The sequence below is a fragment of the Mastomys coucha genome, unplaced genomic scaffold (genome assembly GCF_008632895.1).
Source record: "Mastomys coucha isolate ucsf_1 unplaced genomic scaffold, UCSF_Mcou_1 pScaffold15, whole genome shotgun sequence".
Classification (NCBI taxonomy): domain Eukaryota; kingdom Metazoa; phylum Chordata; class Mammalia; order Rodentia; family Muridae; genus Mastomys; species Mastomys coucha.
The window spans coordinates 115,097,628-115,115,948 of record NW_022196897.1 but is presented as its reverse complement, the minus strand read 5'-3'; the positions used below and the strand labels follow the sequence as shown (position 1 = coordinate 115,115,948).

General features: G+C 46.2%; 1 protein-coding gene across 1 annotated transcript in view; it reads left to right on the top strand.

The window, feature by feature from the left end:
- The first annotated feature begins 2,609 nt into the window (after positions 1–2,609).
- LOC116090920 (signal-regulatory protein beta-1-like) overlaps positions 2,610–18,321 on the top strand; it is a 100,159-nt gene continuing 84,447 nt past the window's right edge. The window contains exon 1 of the mRNA XM_031371882.1: positions 2,610–2,770. Coding sequence (XP_031227742.1) covers positions 2,719–2,770 — 52 coding nt within the window. The 5' untranslated portion in view covers positions 2,610–2,718. The remainder of the gene's footprint in view (positions 2,771–18,321) is intronic.

The window sequence follows — 18,321 nt, the reverse complement described above, 5'->3', positions numbered from 1 at the left end:
CCCCTGAGCCCATCTTAGACGTCTCAGGAGTCATTCTTGCTTCCTCTCTTTCACCCAAGGAATACGGTTGGGATCCCAGGGTGGGCTGCCCTGAGAGTCTCCTCGCCTTTGTCCTACCTCAGGCCTCCATCCTGGGTGTGTCTCGCACACAGAAATCTCATCCCTCACGTTCCCGAGTCTCCTTTTTCTGCCTCACCTGGGGCTTTGCCACATCCATCCAGCAGACCTCTGCTTCCCACTTCTGCACCCATCCTGGCTAGGCTATCCAGCTCCTGATGGTACAGTGTTGGGTTCTCTGCTCTCTTGCCTGTATCAGCCAGCTACCAGCTGTTCCTCCTCTTGATGGATTAAAGCTTTTCCCCAATGCATTTACAGTGATTGTGTTTGTGGTTGTTGCCACTAATCCTTTACCATGCCCCAATTGAAACTCCAGTACACATCTACATGTGTGTACAGGAAAAAGTGTACATATGTAAGCTTTGGACCTCTCAGACGTCCCCAGAGGACAGTGGATGACTACCGTAGTATATAGTCTTCCTGTCTTCCTGTTGTTCGTATCCTGTCACTTGTCTTGGTCACAGCTTTGTCCTCTATGTCCAGAGCAGGGTCTACTGTCTACACAGCACAGGAGTTAATGATTTTTGAGTAAATGAATGAATACAGTGATAGAATAAAGGAGAGACTTCTCACTCTGTACTGAGTATTCATTATTATCAGACAGTGCTTTAGATTTAGATTAGTGACTCTTTTTGAGCTGCGCAAGATCACTTTTAATGCTTTCCTGTTGGGTCCCCAGTGTCCAGTAGGGGCACAACACACTTCTGTCTTAGTTAGGGTTTCCATTGCTGTGAAGAGACACCATGACCAAGGCAACTCTTATAAAGGACAACATTTAATTGGGGTTGGCTCACAGATTCAGAGGTTCAGTTCATTATCATCAGGGCAAGAACATGGGGGCATCCAGGCAGGCATGTTTCAGGAAGACGCTGAGAGGTCTACATCTTCATCTAAAAGAAGCCAGGAACAGATTGTCTTCCAGGCAGCTAGGAGAAGGTTCTCGAAGCCCACCCCACAGTGACACACTTCTTCTAACAAGGTCACACCTGGTCCAAGAAGGCCACACCTCCTAATAGTGCCATTCCCTGGACCAAGCATATTCAAACCACTACAACATTTATAGAACAAACCAGTCTCCATGTCATGTTTAAAGCGTCTGATCAGATAGGGTGATGTTTTGTCTAAGAATAGAAGGGAGCCAAGTCATTTGGCTCTGTCTGTGGTGGCAAAGGAGACCTCTTCCTTGCATGTTGATTTCTTTGAGTCACTGACTTCCACCTTGGGCCCTGAGAAATGACTCCCCATCCCCACCCCATCCCACCCCTACCCCGATCCCAGCCCCATCTCTCATCCACACTCACAGCTTGTCCAGCATGTAGCTGAGTCTGAATGATGCTGGGCTAGGTGGACTAGCAACCACGCGAGGGATTTCCTATTAACAGCAGACACAGCCTGGACTTTGTGTCTTTGAAACATCTTAGCTGCTGTCATTCTCCACTGTGTCTGACAGGGATGAAGTAGGAGGATCCGGGAACATTTTGTGGGCAGACATATCCAAATTTCTTGACAGGTCTGGACTCATCACCCAGGTTCCCCACATGAGCATGCTCCAAAACTCATGGTTGAAACCCTGGGCTTGTATGCTCATTGGAGGATGAGTAACTAACTAGCAAGCCGTGCCAACAGCTGATGTAGAGGGTGCCTTGTGTAGCTGGCAACACGGTGTCCCAGCTTGACTCTGGTTTTTGGGAGGGGCTGTTGTTCCTGGTAGCTAATTTGGAAGTGCTGAGAGCAGCAGGTCTCCTGATTGAGGAGCCTGTATGGCTGATCCAGTGAATAGAGGCAGGATGGGGTTGGAGGTTAGTGTTTCCAGATAAACCAGGGACAAATCAAGTTGCCTTTTGGTCAAGGGGGTGACCTTAAGGATCTGGTCTTAGCTCCTTTGCATTCCTCATCTCTTCTGTGAGATAGCAACTTGCTCCCCATCTTGAGGAGTAGTGAGGAGATTTGGATCAGGAATGCAAGCTCTTAAATGCCTTGGAACGGGAAGGGCACTGTCACGGGAATCTCTCGTTCCCTTCCTCATTGTTTGCTTTGCTCTAGTCGATAAGCCCTGGCAAGAAGCACTCTACTATACTGCAACTGGTATGGCTTTAGGAGTTGACTTGTGCTCAAGACTGGGGTGACTGGGAGGGATGAAGAAAGGACAGACAAAAACAAACACATGACACATCTACAGAAGGCTGGGTCAGGTGGCCCTATGCTGCATTGGAGATACAAAAACAGTAGCCCAGAAACTCGGTGCATTTATTTGTACAGCTGAGCAAGGAAGTGGATTTACTGTACATAGCAGAACGAAAAGACAGATTTAGTTAATCTTGGTAGGGGGTCTCTATAGCGGACCAGTCTCAGTCTGTAAACATCCAGAAGGAGGAAGCTGTTGTTGACATTTCCCACACACTGACAACATCTGCACACAGGCAAGGGGGAAGGCTTTACCATTTCCCTGAACTTTAATTGGCAAAGGCTTTACCATTCTCCTGGGTTTGAGGCATTGGGTCCTTGACATGGTCACACTCATGCTCACATCTACAACACACATTCACTCTGAACTCCACCTGCTCCACACACTGCTGGCTCTGCTCACCTGTCAGCACTGGGATGAACTTGACATTATCCTTCAGAGCTTGTCTAGTCAGCAGCAGGAAGGAAGGTATGATGGAACTGTGGGCTAAGCCGGATGTTTGCTCCAAGTGTCTGGGATGGATTCTCAGGATCCTGGATATTTCACAGTAGGTGGGTTTAGGGCAAGATCCTTACTTCATTCTTCAAGAGTTTGTTCATGCGGATCTTGCTAGTAGCTAGCCACGATGTGGCCTGAAGAACACAGCACAGATGCCTTCTCTGAGCTTGGTCCAAGCAAAGTTCTGATGCTGGTACATTTGGAGAGGGAGAAGATTGCACATATATGTGGGAATGTGATTGTGTGAAGGTATTGGCTCTGGGCTCAAGAAGGTCTTGGGTCCTATTTAGGCCCTGCTCTTGGGAAATTTAGGAATAAATACAACTCAGCTATAAGTAATATCATACTTATAATACGTATTACTTATAGGTATTTTAGTTACTTATAAGTATTTTATATTACTTATCATATACATATAATACTTATTACTTATAAGTATTTTAATACTATAGGACTATAATCTGTTTGCTCTTTAAGCAAGGAAGTCTAAGGTAGGCCACCTGGGGCCAGCGTGGCTGCTGACGTCACTGGGGACTGAGGCTCTGTTTGCCATCTGTTCTATCTATATCTAACAGGTAACTTGCTACCTTCGTTCTTGGTGCATTGCAGTTATAAAATGGCTTGGTGGGAGGTCTCAGGAAATGCACCCTTTTTCTGTACAGGAAAGAGAATTAAACAATAAATGTTGCCGGAGGAGCTTTGTAATGCACAGTAACACCTGAATAGACATAAATCTTACTGTCTAGATCCATGTCATGTACCACTCCTAGTCAGAGGGGAAAATGAATGCTTGGTTTCTCTGTAACCACTAGGACAGGAGCTTTTAGCTATGGGAAGGCAGCTGTGCACACATGGTAACTCCCTGAATGTGGAAATCCTTTTTGTCTATGAACGCTGATAATTTACACTTTTGTAAAGAAAGCCCACCTACCTCTAATAACATATGATCAAGACATGAGTTGTGTAGGCTCCAGTCCCACTCTGCCGAGTGCCAGCTGTGGTGTTTCAGCCCCTGTATCCTCTGTGTACCCCCACTTGCTCCACTGTTAACTGGAGGATGTTGTTCCCCAATGGAGATGTTTACCAGGATGAAAATAAGAAAAAAATTTAAAAAAAAAAAAAAAGGTTCTGGAAAGAAAGTTGAATCATAACTGACCTGTTTTGAACATCAAAGAAAAGTCAATGCAATCACTATTGTTATCACTGTTGTGACTTCAACCACGATGGTGAGCTTATAGAGAAAGATCACAATTGCTACTGTGACTGTGGTCATCGCTGTGCGTTTTTCCTCTGGGAGGAACAAGGCCTAGTGTCCTAAGGCATGGCCCAGCTCTGCCTGACCTGTTGGTAGCTTTAGGAAAGCCCCATTGGCAGGTAGGTATTCCTTTTATAGGGAAAGAATCTGGTCAAACCAGTGGCCTGAGAGGCCTCAGATATATCCCCAAACTGTGGTCTGAACCCTATTGTTGAGGGTAAACCAACCTGAGCGGGGAGGAGGGGAGGCCCTGGTAAAGTTGTAGGCTCTTTTCCAAGGGCCAGTCTAGGCCTCTCCCTCATGGGCTGAGGTCTCTCTGCTCAGACACCTCTCTCCTATGTCTGGTTCCTGGCTCCTGCTCCCTATATTCATTCTCTCCTGACACTTCCTCCTGAGACTTTCTAGCCTACTTCCTGTGGTGAGAGGCCAGGCCTTGGGGAGGGGTCCCTCTGGGCTAATGCCCACAGAGCACAGGGAGGGAAGTATTTTCTGGAAGGGTGACTAGGAGACCCTTCTGCCCTCCAGAAAGGGCTTGTCTCCTAACTTCTGGTGATCAGCAAGCTCTCATTCCTTTCTATGCCTCAGTTTCCCTATTTGTTCAACTGAAGATCTGAGCAGACTGGGTTTTGATAACTAGGTACGTTTGCACACCTCAAGACTGTATCTGAAACTCACTGTCCTCACCCTGGCTCTTGTTATAGGAAAGGGACAGAGTCCACGGGGCTCCAGCATTTCCATCCCTATGCCACTAGGCAGGGCAGCTGGTCTTTGTCTATTTCTCACACAGCATCGAGTGAAGTTTTCAACACAACATCTTAACTCCAACATTAAAATGAGGAGTCTGACAGCAGTAACCAGCAGGTATAGATTTGCCACGTGCCAGGCATTTCGCTAAAATGTTTCACACATATTAATTTATGATGTAATCCTTCAGTAACGCAGGGAGAAAAGCACTATTAATAGCTTAACTTTGAGTAACGAGCAATTGAGTAACTTACCCAGGGCTGCTCAGCAGATCGGGGAATCTGAGAACAGCCCATTTGGCTCTAAACTGATGCTATTTGTATGTTTGGGGAGGGTGGGGGAGGGTGGCTAGCTCATCTCTTCTGCTGTTGGAATCTTGTCGGCGGCATTCTCTCCAAACTCTTTGCTTGGCTTTGGCTTGTACACCTGCAGGGACGGAGAGCTCACTACCTCCCTGGGGACTCGAGCTCTAGCAGCATCAGTATGAAAACACTCCCTCAAGTTTGTGGAGTGCTTAATAAGTCTTCAAGACTCAGAGTGGTTTCCTGGGAAACAGAGCAGCTTGCTCAGCCCCCAGGGACATGGTGTGGTCTGGATTACAAGTGAAAAAAATTTAGAAGGAGCCAAAACCCTCACATTTTGTTGCCGCAGGAGAGAGGGCGCATTGTGGACCCAAAAGCAGAGGCTTATTGTGTGAGATGCTCCCGCCTTGAGCTTAGTCCGTTATGTGCTGCTGTGCAGAATTCTGCAGGGATCCTTGTTTGGAGTCTTTGTGGCGACAGCCATAATCTTGGTGATCAGGAGTAGAGAGAGGAGGATGGTGAGTTTGGGGCTCCACATTGAAAGCTAGTCCAAAGAAACTCAGGGATGTAGATGGAGCTTAGTGGTTGAACCTTAGCACAGTGTGTATAAGAGCATCATCTTCTTCAGCACTGCCAGAGGAAAGTTGACTTGGCGTATGGTTCTAGAGCAGTGATTCTCAACCTGTGGGTAGAGACCCCTTTGGGGTCTCATATCAGATATCCTGTATATCAGATATTTACATTATGATTCTTAATAATAGCAAAACTACAGTTATGAAGTAGCAACAGAAAAAAAAATTATGGTTGTGAGTCACCAGAACACAAGGAACTGTATTAAAGGGTCACAGCATTGGGAAGGTTGAGAATCACTGCTCTAGAAGGCTATGAAGATCACGATCCAGGAACTGGCCCTCTGATGAATGTCTTCTTGCTGCCACCACAGAAGGAAGAAGGACGAAAGAGAACATGTCCATGTGCGCTCAGATGATAGACAGACAGACAGACAGACAGACAGACAGACAGATGACCGCACTAGATGGAATTCCTGTTTCAAGGCTTGCCTTTTCAATAATCCAGGCAGGAGTGGCATTCTCATGGTGCAAACATTTGGCTCTGCCTCCTGATGCTGTGACAGGGGGATTACAGATTATGCTTTTTGGGAGACACATGCAAGTCACAGGACTGAGCATCATCTTCACTTGTGATGTGGCCTTTATGAGACCAGCTTCTTCAAAGATTTGGGATGAAGGCTGTAGACCATAATGCACAAGAGGTGCCGGGCAGAGCTAGATACTAGTGTTCCCTGGTATTTTGGTACCACCAGCTGTTAAAATCCATCTTTTCATGCCATTATTTCTGACTTGGTCAATGGCTTGACCATACAGCAAATGAGGTCAGGATTTTGACTCTTGAATCCTGACTGTCCTGTTGGCATATAGAAAAAGGGAGTCTCAGGGAAGAGGAGGAATTTGGGCATCCCAGCTAGCTGGTGGCCTAAAAAATAGTTCTATGGAGCAAAGTAAAATGTAATTAATCAGTCCCATGGCATATTTTAGGAAATATGAAGCCCAAGATCAAATCGGGGACCTGGGAGGAGGTTGGCTCCATGGCACCAAGCTTCCTAGACATTACCACTGTGGGGCCACAGAGTGTTCATCTGATGTCCAGTTCTGTGTGCATTGCACGAGGAGTGTCCATGCTTAGTTCTAAGACATGGAACATGGGAGAACGCCTTTGTTTCAACATTGGATGACATGGGTGCAGGAACACGACTGTGCCTGAGTGGGCCCATGGAGAAAGCAGACTCAGGAAGCAGAGGTGGCCTGATCCCAACTGCCCCATGTATTTGATCTCTCTGAGGCCCCGTCCCTTCATCTGAAAGATAGAGATGGGACTGTCCAGAGACTTAAAGGTAAGAAGTGCAGCTAATTAGCTGGAAAAGTTGCCCAACCCCGAATCTGTCTTAACCATCTTTACAAATTAGGCAGTTTGACATCAGACCCAGACTCCCCCTCTTTCTCTCAAAAAGTGAGAACCCTTTAGTCACTTTGAACTATGTTCTTGAGAAAGGAAGCTGGGCATGTCGGGCCGTTGGAGCTGCTCTCTGCTCTACCAATCTCTGGGCACCTACCATTGGGAGGACTCAATATAGAGACCAGCCCTTTTTCTCCAGACTCCCCTCTTCTCCACCTCTTTTCTGGGTTTGGAGACAGCTGTGCTGGCTCGGGGAGGAAGGTTCTAGAAGAGGAACCTCCCGTTCCCTGGAGGTGTTTGCTCAGGGCCACCCCAGGATGAATATTTCCTTTTATAATGTTGCTAATCACTTTCCCCTGCAGGCAGGAGCCAGCCTCTCCACTGCTCCTGCAGCTGTGGTGCCCCGTGGGCTCTTCATCAATGTTACATGGTAATTAATAATAGATTCTCCTGCTCCGACTCCTGCTCCCTCTGACAGGCTGGATCTTCCCTACCAGATGAGACCAAAATCAAAGGCCTGAAATTGCAACTGAAAACATATCCTCCACTAACTCGAGGGAAGAAATCAGGACAGCTTAAACTCCTGATGGCTCCAGCACTGGATGACCTTCCCGTTTTATCCTATGAGACCACGGAGAAATAGTTCTGCCTTAGGGGCTGGAGGCTTGTACCCATGTGTTCAGGGGGTACATATTCTACTGTGTCTTGGTGCGATGAAGTAGACAGTGTAGAATTCAAGACTCAGCCCTTTGACCGATGCCCGAGTAGTGCTGATGCTGGTAGTCTTGGCAACACTCCTGGAGAAACACTGCTGTATTTATCATGAACACAGAGCAAGTTAGTAGCTAGTTGACTCTGGGAATATGGAGTGAGTGGGGCAAAGTGGTACCCACTCATATGGATAGATTCAACTCAGGGCATCAAGTGATGGGTTAGAAAGCAGGTTCTGGAATTGGGCATGTTGCACTCAAGTCCTGAGACTGTGGCTATACATGGTAGAGCTGCCTGTTGTTTGAAACTGTCTAACGGCATAATCACATCTCAGTTGACCAGAGAAACAATCGAGAAAACGGATGTTGAAATATGCATTCAGCAGTGTTAGTTATATAAATAATGTGACTTAGTAGGTGGTTACTGCTGTTACTGGATCATTGTCCATAGCTGTGTGACTAGGTCTTGTGTGTGTTCAAGGAGACACTCATTTATCAGTCATTCCATATAATTGTCTTGACCTCTAAGAGTATCTTAGATGTGGGAAATACAGGGGCAGATGCATCAGACATAAATCTCTCCTCTCACGGGGGTGCGGGATGAGTGGGTCGGCTAGAGGGGGATTTTCCTTAGCAAAAGGCACATGTGTTTAGAAGACTACAGAAAAGTGTGACATGTGACAAAGATAACTAAACAGGTCAGGAAATAGTGCTTTGCTTGGGCAAAGGTCTTACTAAGAGATAGTAGGTATCTGTGGGAAGAGTGTTCGAAGAGAGGGCATGGCAAGGCCAATGGGTCTGTGCAACCCAGCCATTTCTCACTCTCTAAAGGCCTTCAGGGTCTCCAGACATTTGGGCCTTAGAAGTATTCCGTGGCTTACATTACCCCACCCCATCCCACCCCTGGGAATCGACTCTAAACCCCACCAGACACATGTGTTCTTATACTCAACCTGGCTACCAGCTATGAGCAGCTTTAGAGGTGGCCAGCTATGTTGGCTATTTTTCTGTCTGAATCTAGCTTGATTGACAAGTCTGAAGTAGGATGTATGCTCATCTTTACCTCAGGGGTAGCAAGCGTCTAAGGCACTCCTGGCTATAAATGCTTTGCAAGCCGGACACTTAGTAAGTGTTCCATGACTAGTCTCCTTAGGCTTGGCTCTGGTTGAGGCTGGGAACAGAATTCTCATTGTGCCAGGGTGTGTTTTATCTGCATAAATTTACATAACATCTCATGTTGTATCCCTCTTCTGCTGTTAGCTCCTGTAAGTACAGGCCACCATTTAAAAACAGGGTGTCCAATGACTCAGACTCTAAGATCAAAAATTGATAAATGGAACCACATGAAACTGAAAAGCTTCTGTAAGTCAAAGGACATTGTCATTAGGACAGAACAGCAGCCTACAGATCGGGAAAAGATCTTCACCAACCCTGACAGAGGGCTAACATCCAAAATACATTAAGAACTCAAGAAGTTAGACACCAACAAACCAAATAACCTGTCATCCTCCACAGAACCAAGACAAATAGATTCCACAGGTCCATGGTCCAGCCCAAACAGCAAAAGTGTTAGAGTTCTCAGAAGCGAAGCCCGTGCAGGACAGGCAGCCGGGTCCTGGTCTCACTTGCTACCATGACAGCACCAATACCAGTGCCAGGGGAGGAAGCAGTGGCAGGGCAGGTGCAAGCAAGTGGCAGTGGTAGCAGTGGTGACAGCAGCAGGGGAGGCAGGGGGAGGCAGAGGCATGAGCCCAGCCTACCAGGTAGGTCCAAGCTCCAGCGAGGAATGCTTCAGGAGAGAAAACTCTTCCTCAAAGTTACAGCTCAGTAAAGCAGCAGTAAAGCAGTCTCAGGCAATTCTCAGTGAAGTAACATGTGCGGGAGCTTTATTCCAATGTGGCTAGAGACTTTATAAGCACTGAGGACTAGGGTGGGATCCAGGGGTAGATGCCTCCCATTGGCTCAGTTTTGAGATGCTAAGTGATGCTCTGAGGTCCATGGGGATGGACCTCAGGTGTTTTCCCTACGTGACTGATTGTCATGGTCCTCTCAGTGGGGTGTCATGGTTACGTGTTCCAGAGCAGGTAGAATTAGGCAGGTCACATTCCTACTGTTCTCAATTCCAAGTTCACGGGGGTTTGGGCTCACTCAGCCTTACCGGTTCTTCTGTCTGGTGGAACAGTCCTCTTGCCCCACAATAACCAAATTAAAAAAAAAAAAATGGGTACAGAGATAAATAGAATTCTCAACAGAGAAACATCGAAGGGCCAAGAAGCACTTAAAGAAATGTTCAGTGTCCTTAGTCATCAGACAAATGCAAATCAAAACGACTCAGATGCCACCTTACACCCGTCAGAATGACTAAGATCAAAAACTCAAAGGACAGCATATGCTGGCAAGGTTGTGGAGCAAGAGGAACACTCCTCCACTGCTGGTGGGAGTGCAAACTTGTACAGCCACTCTGGAAATCAACCTGGTGGCTTCTCAGAAAATTAGAAGTAGTTCTACATTAAGACGGAGCTATAGGGGCTGGTGAGATAGCTCAGCAGTTAAGAGCACTGACCGTCCTTCTGAAGGTCCTAAGTTCAAATCCCAGCAACCACGTGGTGGCTCACAACCATCTGTAATGAGATCTAACACCCTCTTGTATTGTGTCTAAAGACAGCTACAGTGTACTTACATATAATAATAAATAAATCTTAAAAAAAAAAAGACCCAGCTATACCATTCTTGGGCATATACCCAAAAGATGTTCTACCATATTACAAGGACATGTACTCCCCTATGTTCATAGCAGTCTTATTTATAATAGCCAGAAGCTGGAAACAACCCAGATGTCCCTCAACTGAAAAATGGATACAGACAATGTGGTTCATTTACACAATGGAAAATACTATTCAGCTATTAAAAATGAGGACATTATGAATTTTGCAGGCAAATGAAATAGAAAATACCATCCTGAGTGAGGTAAGCATGGTATGTACTCACTTAGAAGTGGATATTTCCTATAAAGTACAGGATACCCACGCTAAACTCCAAGGACCACAAAAACAAGAAGGAAGGCCCAAACGAGGATGCTTGAATCTCACTCAGAAGGGGGAATAAAATAGTCACAGGAGGCAGACTGGGGGAAGGAAACTGGATGGGAGAGAGGATGGGGAGGGCGGTGGGGTCAGAGGTCAGGATCAGGTATGGGAGAGACATGAGAGAGGGCCAGAGGGCCAGGAGAATGAATGAAAATATGCATTTGGGAGTTGGGAAGTGAGGGGCATCTCTAGGACATGCCAGAGACCTGGGATGGGGGAGGCTTACAGAAGCCTATAGGGGTGACATTGGCTGAGACTCATAACAGTGAGGATTTGGAACCTGAAGAGGCCACCTCCTATAGCCAGGCAGGACCCCCAGTGGTGGGATAAGGATAACAACCCACCCACAAAACTGCTAACCCAAAATTTGTCCTGTCTGCAAGAAATGCAGGGACAATGATGGAGCAGAGACTGAGGAAATGGCCAACCAAAGACTTCCCCAACTTGAGACACATCCCATGGGCAAGAACCAATCTCTGGCTCTATTGTTGATATTCTGTTACGATTGCAGATAGACAGTAGCCTAGCATAACTCTCCTCTGAGAGGCTCCACCCAGAATCTGACGGAAACAGTTGCAGAGACTCATAGCCAAACATTGCATGGAGCTCGGGGACTCTTATGGAAGAGTTGGTGGAAGGATTGAGGGCCCCAAAGGGGATAGGAACTCCATAGGAAGATAACAGAGTCTACTATGGGACCCTCAGAGAGTGAATCACCAACCAAAGAGCATACATAGGTTCAAACTAGGCCCCCTGCACACATGTAGCAGATGTATACAGCTCTGTCTTCATGTGGGTCCCCAACAACTGGAGCCGGGGCTGTCCTTAAAGTTGTTGCCTATCTGTGGAAACCACCCCTCTAACTGGGCTGTCTTGTCTGGCCTCAGTGGGAGAGGATGCACCTAGCCCTGCAGAGATTTGATGTGCCAGGGTCATCCCAAAAGCATGTTTCAAAATCCAGGAACAACTGCCCCAACGTCTTTCCCGAGCCTTCATCTTGTCCCCTCCAGGGGATACCCAGGGAGGCCTTCACTTTCTCAGGGAGAATGGAAGGAAGTGGGAGGAGGGACTCTATGAGGGGGAACATGGAAGGAGGAGTAGCCATTGGGATTTAAAGTGACTAAATCAATTCACTAATGGAAAAAAGCAAAAATAAAAATAAGGTGTTGATCTCTCTTTTCTCTATTACTCTTTTTGCTTCTTAAAAGAATTTTAAGAATTAATCAAATATTCTGGTGTTGGCACTGTTTTGATTTGGGCCTCTTTTGTAGGAGAGGTTGTTCTCCATGAAGCCCTGAATCCTTGCTTTCCTGGAAGGAGACAAGAGCAGTGATCTCAGACAGTGGAAGGGCCTGGAATCTTCAAGAAAAAAGTCAATTTCATTCTGTTTACAATAGTAGAGCACACAGACGGGGGAAAGTGTAGGACAGCAGAGAAAATTCACAACTAAGTCTTTAGATCAACTGAACCAAGCAGTACTCTTATCCCAATGGTGCATTTCATTACTTATTTATTTCCCTATAATATTTTCATATAGTTGGTACTCTAATACAGCCGCACCCTCCCAACACATACATTAGTGTGTTTGTGAGTATGTGTGTGCACCCGCGAGTGCGTACGTGTATCTGTCTGTCTGTCTTTTCTCTGTGCTATTACAAACTTGTCAACAACATTTTTTTGTTGTTGTTTTGGTTTTTTGAGACAGGGTTTCTCTGTGTAGCCCTGGCTGTCCTGGAACTCACTCTGTAGACCAGGCTGGCCTCGAACTCGGAAATCCACCTGCCTCTGTTAACAACATTTTTAAAAGACTGTGTTACATTCCTTCGCATAGAAGTCCAGACGGCACATGGTTTCACTGAGGTATTTGTGGCTGTGATGTTTGCGCTCTTGGCTTCTTCTTGTTGAATTTTGGTTACAGGATGGGAGAAGGAGGCAGCATGAAGGCTCTGGAAAGACTTTGGGGCAGTTGTTCCTGGATTTTGCAATGTGCTTTTGGGGTGTCACCACCATAGGCCTCCTAAATCAGTAAGTCGCAGAACACCCTTGGTGCCAGCAGCTGAGGCAGGCTCCAGCAGCATGCTTCTTGGGTTTGGGACCCTCCACTCAGGAAGAATGCTTGTTCCTTTTTTGGGATGCTTGAATTGTATGCTTGGTTCACAGCATGCAACTGGAATTCAAGGAAGTTGGAGCTGTCTCCAATTCTTATGTATCTTACTTTGTCAAATCAACAAAAAAGGCTTTGTGTCAGCCAGAAATACTTCAGACTTAAACAAGTAAGCATTTCTCATTTCTTTTCCTTCCTTTCTTCTTTTCTTCCTCTCCCTCCTCCTTCTCCTTTTCTTTTTCCCCCTCCCCTCCTCCTCCTCTTCCTCCTCCTCGTCCTTATACCATTCCAAAAGCTAGCAGTCCAGGGAATGTGAAGCTGTTTAATGATGCTGTCTGGCCCTTGGGTTCTATCTTCTTTCCCTGCCATCCCTGAGACAGGATATTTGCTTTTATACTTGTTGTCTAGCGGCTCCATTATAATCACTGTGTATCTGGTTCTCAACCAGGGGATGAAGAAAAAGGGAAGTCAAGGGGGCAGATGACCTTGTTGTCAAGTCATCAAGTCTGTTCTCTGGGTCAGGAAGACAAAAGCTTCCCTTGAAACCTACTCAGAAGTTTGGTTTGTGTTGTTGTTGTTGTTGTTGTTGTTGTTTTGTTTTGCTTGCATTCCATAAGCCAGAAACAACGAGTGGTCAGTGAGTAGAAATGGTGTTATCAAGATTCACCCCCAAGGCTTAGTTACAGTTGCCCTTGTAAAGATGAATGAAGCAAACAGGAGAGTAAAAGGAAGAGGAAGGACTTCACGGAGCAGAATGGGCAGAGTTAGTGAGAAGGCGGAGCTTACCCTGAGGAAGATGTGGGCACAGACTTTGTGGAAGAAGGGAAAATTTTGCCCCAGAAGGATGATTTTGTTGGCTGATACCCATTCCTCTGGCCTAAAAGTAACCATAGCTAGGGAATTCATAAAGTTCTGCAAAGAGAAAAGAAACATGCAGTGTGAATATCTGACACCTGGGACTGGTGCAGCCATGATTCTCCCGGGAGGAATCCAGACTGAAGATCTAGGCCAGTGGTTCTCAACCTTCCTAGTGCTGTGACCCTTTAACACAGTCCCACATGGTATGGTGACCCCCAACCATAAAAGTGTCTCCATAGCAAGTATCTGATATACAAGATATCTGACATTTGACCCTTTAGAAAGGCTGGTCAGTCTCCAAGGGGGTTGAGACCCAGGGGTTGAGAACCCTTGATCTAGGCCTTGTATGTGGTTGATGGAACAGAATTGGAATCAAGAAAGACCTTGATTTAAATATAACTATGGCACACCTGACTTTTAGATTTTTTTTTCAGTTACAAATGTTAGCTAGCATTTTCTCAAGAGTTGAGCTTGAGATTTATCGGTTAACCAGAAGAATGCTAACCAATAGAGCTGTAAACAGGAACTCGGCAGAAAGGGTTGCATGAGGATGATGTCGTTTTGAAGAGCTGTGTTTGGACCAAGTTTGACCAATACTTTCTGCCTTGACTTGCTCTGACACACTGATATGGATTATGCTCATGTGATGCTTCGAGCAGAAAGATCCCACAGAGTGTTTCAGAACCCTCTTATCATAGGATAGACTGTTGGCCAGTCTGACCCTTGTCCTGTGAGCTTCAGCCCTCACAAAGGTCAGACTTAGCATTCTCACGGAGCGAGGCAGGAAGAGACAGGACAGAGGGCAGAGTTTTGGTTCCTCAAATGCTTCCCCAGTGGCTTCTAGCTTCCTCCTGTGGGAGGCCCTATGCCAGCAGGCAAGGTTGACAGTTTCAGAAGAAGCCATGAAAGAAACCCCCAGGAAGCTCCAGAGAGCCTAGGCAGTCTTGTCATGAAGTATTGAGAGGAAGTGGGAATGGCTGAGAGCATGTGCCTGCTCCCGTCTTCAAGTAGGCTGCTGGCTATTCCCTGCAGCTCAGAGCAGAGGTGTTTTCTGGAGCTCAGCTGCCTCATGTGCGGAATGCAGAGCCAGAGCCAAGCTGACAGTTGTCTCTAGGCCACGGTCAGACTGGATTTATGAGCACTTCCTCAGCGCCAGACTGTGGTGGCCTGCTAGAGAAAGATGAATGACACTTAGCCCTGCCCTGCTGGCAAACCAGTGTGTGAAAACACACACACACACACACAGCACAAATGGTACATGTAACTGACAGGCAACAGGGATGGAAAAGAAACCTAGCACGTTTTAACCTATCTACCTGACTCTTTCAAATAATTTTAATTCCGATTAATATGGAATGCTCTGGTCACTATCAGGTCTGAGTCACTATCAGGCTCAATGGGAAAGTGGGCCAATGGCTGAGTGGTATCTATAAGGTCAGTGGGCCTGTGGCTGCGTGTAGTGTCCACATTCTTCAAATACAATGTGAGAGGTGTGAAGTGGTAATGAGCCCCTGGAAGCAGAAGGAGCCTTGCCTGTGTGTGTGTGATCTAGGAAGGATCCACCGGTCCCGATGTTGGCAGACGAATGGGACCTGGCCACTAAGTAATGTGAGGATTCCATGTGGGAGGAACAGATGCGAATCTCTCTGTGCGTGCGCTTTGAGCGTGGCTTCTTCTGTCTGGTGGGGGATGAGTGTGGAGGGGGAGGAGGAAAGGCCGTGAAGAATAGGGACAGACCAGTCAGAACCTAAAGGTCATTATAAGGGTTCTCCATCCTGGGCTGGGGCCTGGGAGTTGTAGTGGAGCTTAAGCAGTGAAAAGATCTTTACACTGTTTAGAAAGTCTCTCCTGCCTTGGGGAGGATAGGTGGGGGGAGGGGCAGAGAGGAGTCCAGGCTGGTCACAGCTATGGAGAGGGGACAAGGAAAGGGACATCGGGGGTGGGGATAGGGTCTGGAGAGCCTGGCCTCTGTCCTCTCCTCAGGGGCACAAGGCTACTTGTTCCTGCAAGGACTAGTTTCTCTGCTAAGTTTTCTGTGCCCTTTGGTGATTTTTAAGTAAAAACCTACTCAAATCTTGCCATTATGGAACTGGGATGACCAGCTACAAGGGGCTCAATGCCTGCAGGACCAGGCTCTGGGAGATGGCTCTTGACAACAGCCCTCTAACAAGGTCAGCAAGATGGATCTGGAAGGTTGTGGGGGTGCTCCCTGAGAGAGCCTTGGGGTTCTTATTAGCCTTTATACTAACACTGCTGATAGTATTTTGTCAACTGATAGAAGCTAGGGTCATCTGGAAAGAGGGAGCCTCAACTGAAAAACTGCCTCCATCACACTGGCTCGTAGGTAAGTCTGGGGGGGGCGTTGGTTATTGATTAATGATTGATGTAGAAGGGTCCAGTCCACTGTGAGTGGTGCCAACTCCGGGCAGGTGGTCCTGGTTTGTATAAAAAACAAAACAAAACAACCAACCAACCAAACCAACAACAACTGGCTGAGCAAGCTAGGAGAGTGAGCCAGTAAGCATATTTCTTCACAATCTCCCTTGAATTACTTCACTAATGACTGTGATGTAGAAACGTAAGCCAAACCAACCCTTTCCTCCCCAAGCTGCTTTTGGTCATGGCTGTTTTGTCACAGCAATAGAAACCAAGTTCGGACAACATTAAAAACAAGGGCCCCTTTGTTATCAGTTAATCCTTCCAGGTGTACCCCAAATCTAGACCCTAATGTTCCATCCACTCCAGGTCCCCTAGGTTCTGATAGCTCCCTGCCCTCCTACAGGATGTTCTAGAAGAATCCCATTAGTGCAGATTTCAGTTACAGTGGGAAACTGATGGGCTCCTGTGGCATTCATGGGTAGAGCCAAGAGCCCCACGTGGTAAGTGCTCTACCTGGGGGCCCAGTTACTGCTTCTCTAACCCTGTTAGCTGAACTCCCAACCTTCCCCACCACCCTGTTCTTTTGTGCTTTCCACTGACTGGCATGGTCTCGCCACTGTCTGGGGAAGCAGGGAGGAAAATACAGTTCCGATGCTGCAGCAGCCCGTGGGGTTCTGTTACATCTTAGGGATCCCCATTCAGAAAAAGCCAAAACCAATGACTGTCACAAAAACTGAATTCAGGACAACTCAGTATGAAACAGAGCTGTGGTTTATTTTAAAAGAATTTTAAAATATTTTGTGTTTATAATACAATTACATCATTTTCCCCTTCCTTTTCCTTCCAAACCCTGCTTTAAATCCACATTGCTCTCTTTCAAATTCATGGCCCCTTTCTAAAAGAGATTTTTCTTTAATATGTATTTAATGTTTGGGGATCAGTATACAGAATAAGATATTCCCAAGCATGGGTGTGGTCTTTTCAAGGCAAAGGCACACTTTAATGCCCTTTAAAAAAATCTGCTTATTGTTAATTTGCATTTACGTATTTAATTTTTGGTGTTACATACACATATACAATGTACTGTGATTATATTCTTCCCTTATTACTCCCTGTCACCCCATAGCTTTTTACTCTGGACCCCCCTTCTTCCCAACTAGACCCTCAATGGATGCATCACTGAAGAAAATAAACAACATCTCCTGTAGCAATTAGTTCCTCAGGAAGAAGTGGGGGTCTGCCCTAAGCTAAGAGGGGTACAAGTATAAATGCTTATAAATATAAATATGTAGCAGGAAGTTTGGCAATATACCCACTTAGGAAAGCAACAGTAGTAAGTTCCCCTCAGGCTCAGGACTCATCTAGCCACAGGCTTTTTGTTGGGTTTATATACTTGGTTTGTATTTCCCCCTTGTGGAATGGGCCTCCAATCCAGGCTGGTTACCCCAATATAACCATGTCACATTTCCACCAGTGGGAAATAGGTATTTGGCAAGCATGCTCTAGAGTGAATGTGGCTATTGATATTTTTCCCTCAGCAGCCTGCTTAGCAGTTTTTAGCATTATGTATGAGTTTCCAGTTTCCAGCTCAATTCCAGTTTGGGTTCTCTACATCCTGTTACCAAAGTATGTGGTATCTTCAGCAGGAGATTCTTAACATCTCATTTTGATGGAATATCAAAAGCGCTGGCAATGCACTTCCTTTATAATAGTCACGTCTTTATAATAGTCACGTGTGTGTGTGTGTGTGTGTGTGTGTGTGTATAAATTTTAGTGAGTAGTAAAGTTATTCTCTTCAAAGAATAATGAGACTTAGCCTTTAATGGCTGGCACATCTCTCCAGTCTATGCTATGACTCACAGTGGTTCATGATGTGAAGACAGGATTACAGGCACAACTGTAGACCACAGGGATACAGAGACTTAGGGCAACTTCACTGTAAACAAATACCCAGGGTATTGTTTTTGAGCTTCCCTAAATGTATGCAAAAGGAGTTGGACTCTACATGAGGTTATAAATGCTAAGACCTTAAGTCTGGTTTGTTGCTGTTTTAACATCTTAATAGAAATATCTGTATAAAAGAAACATTCTCCCTATGTCCGTAGCCTT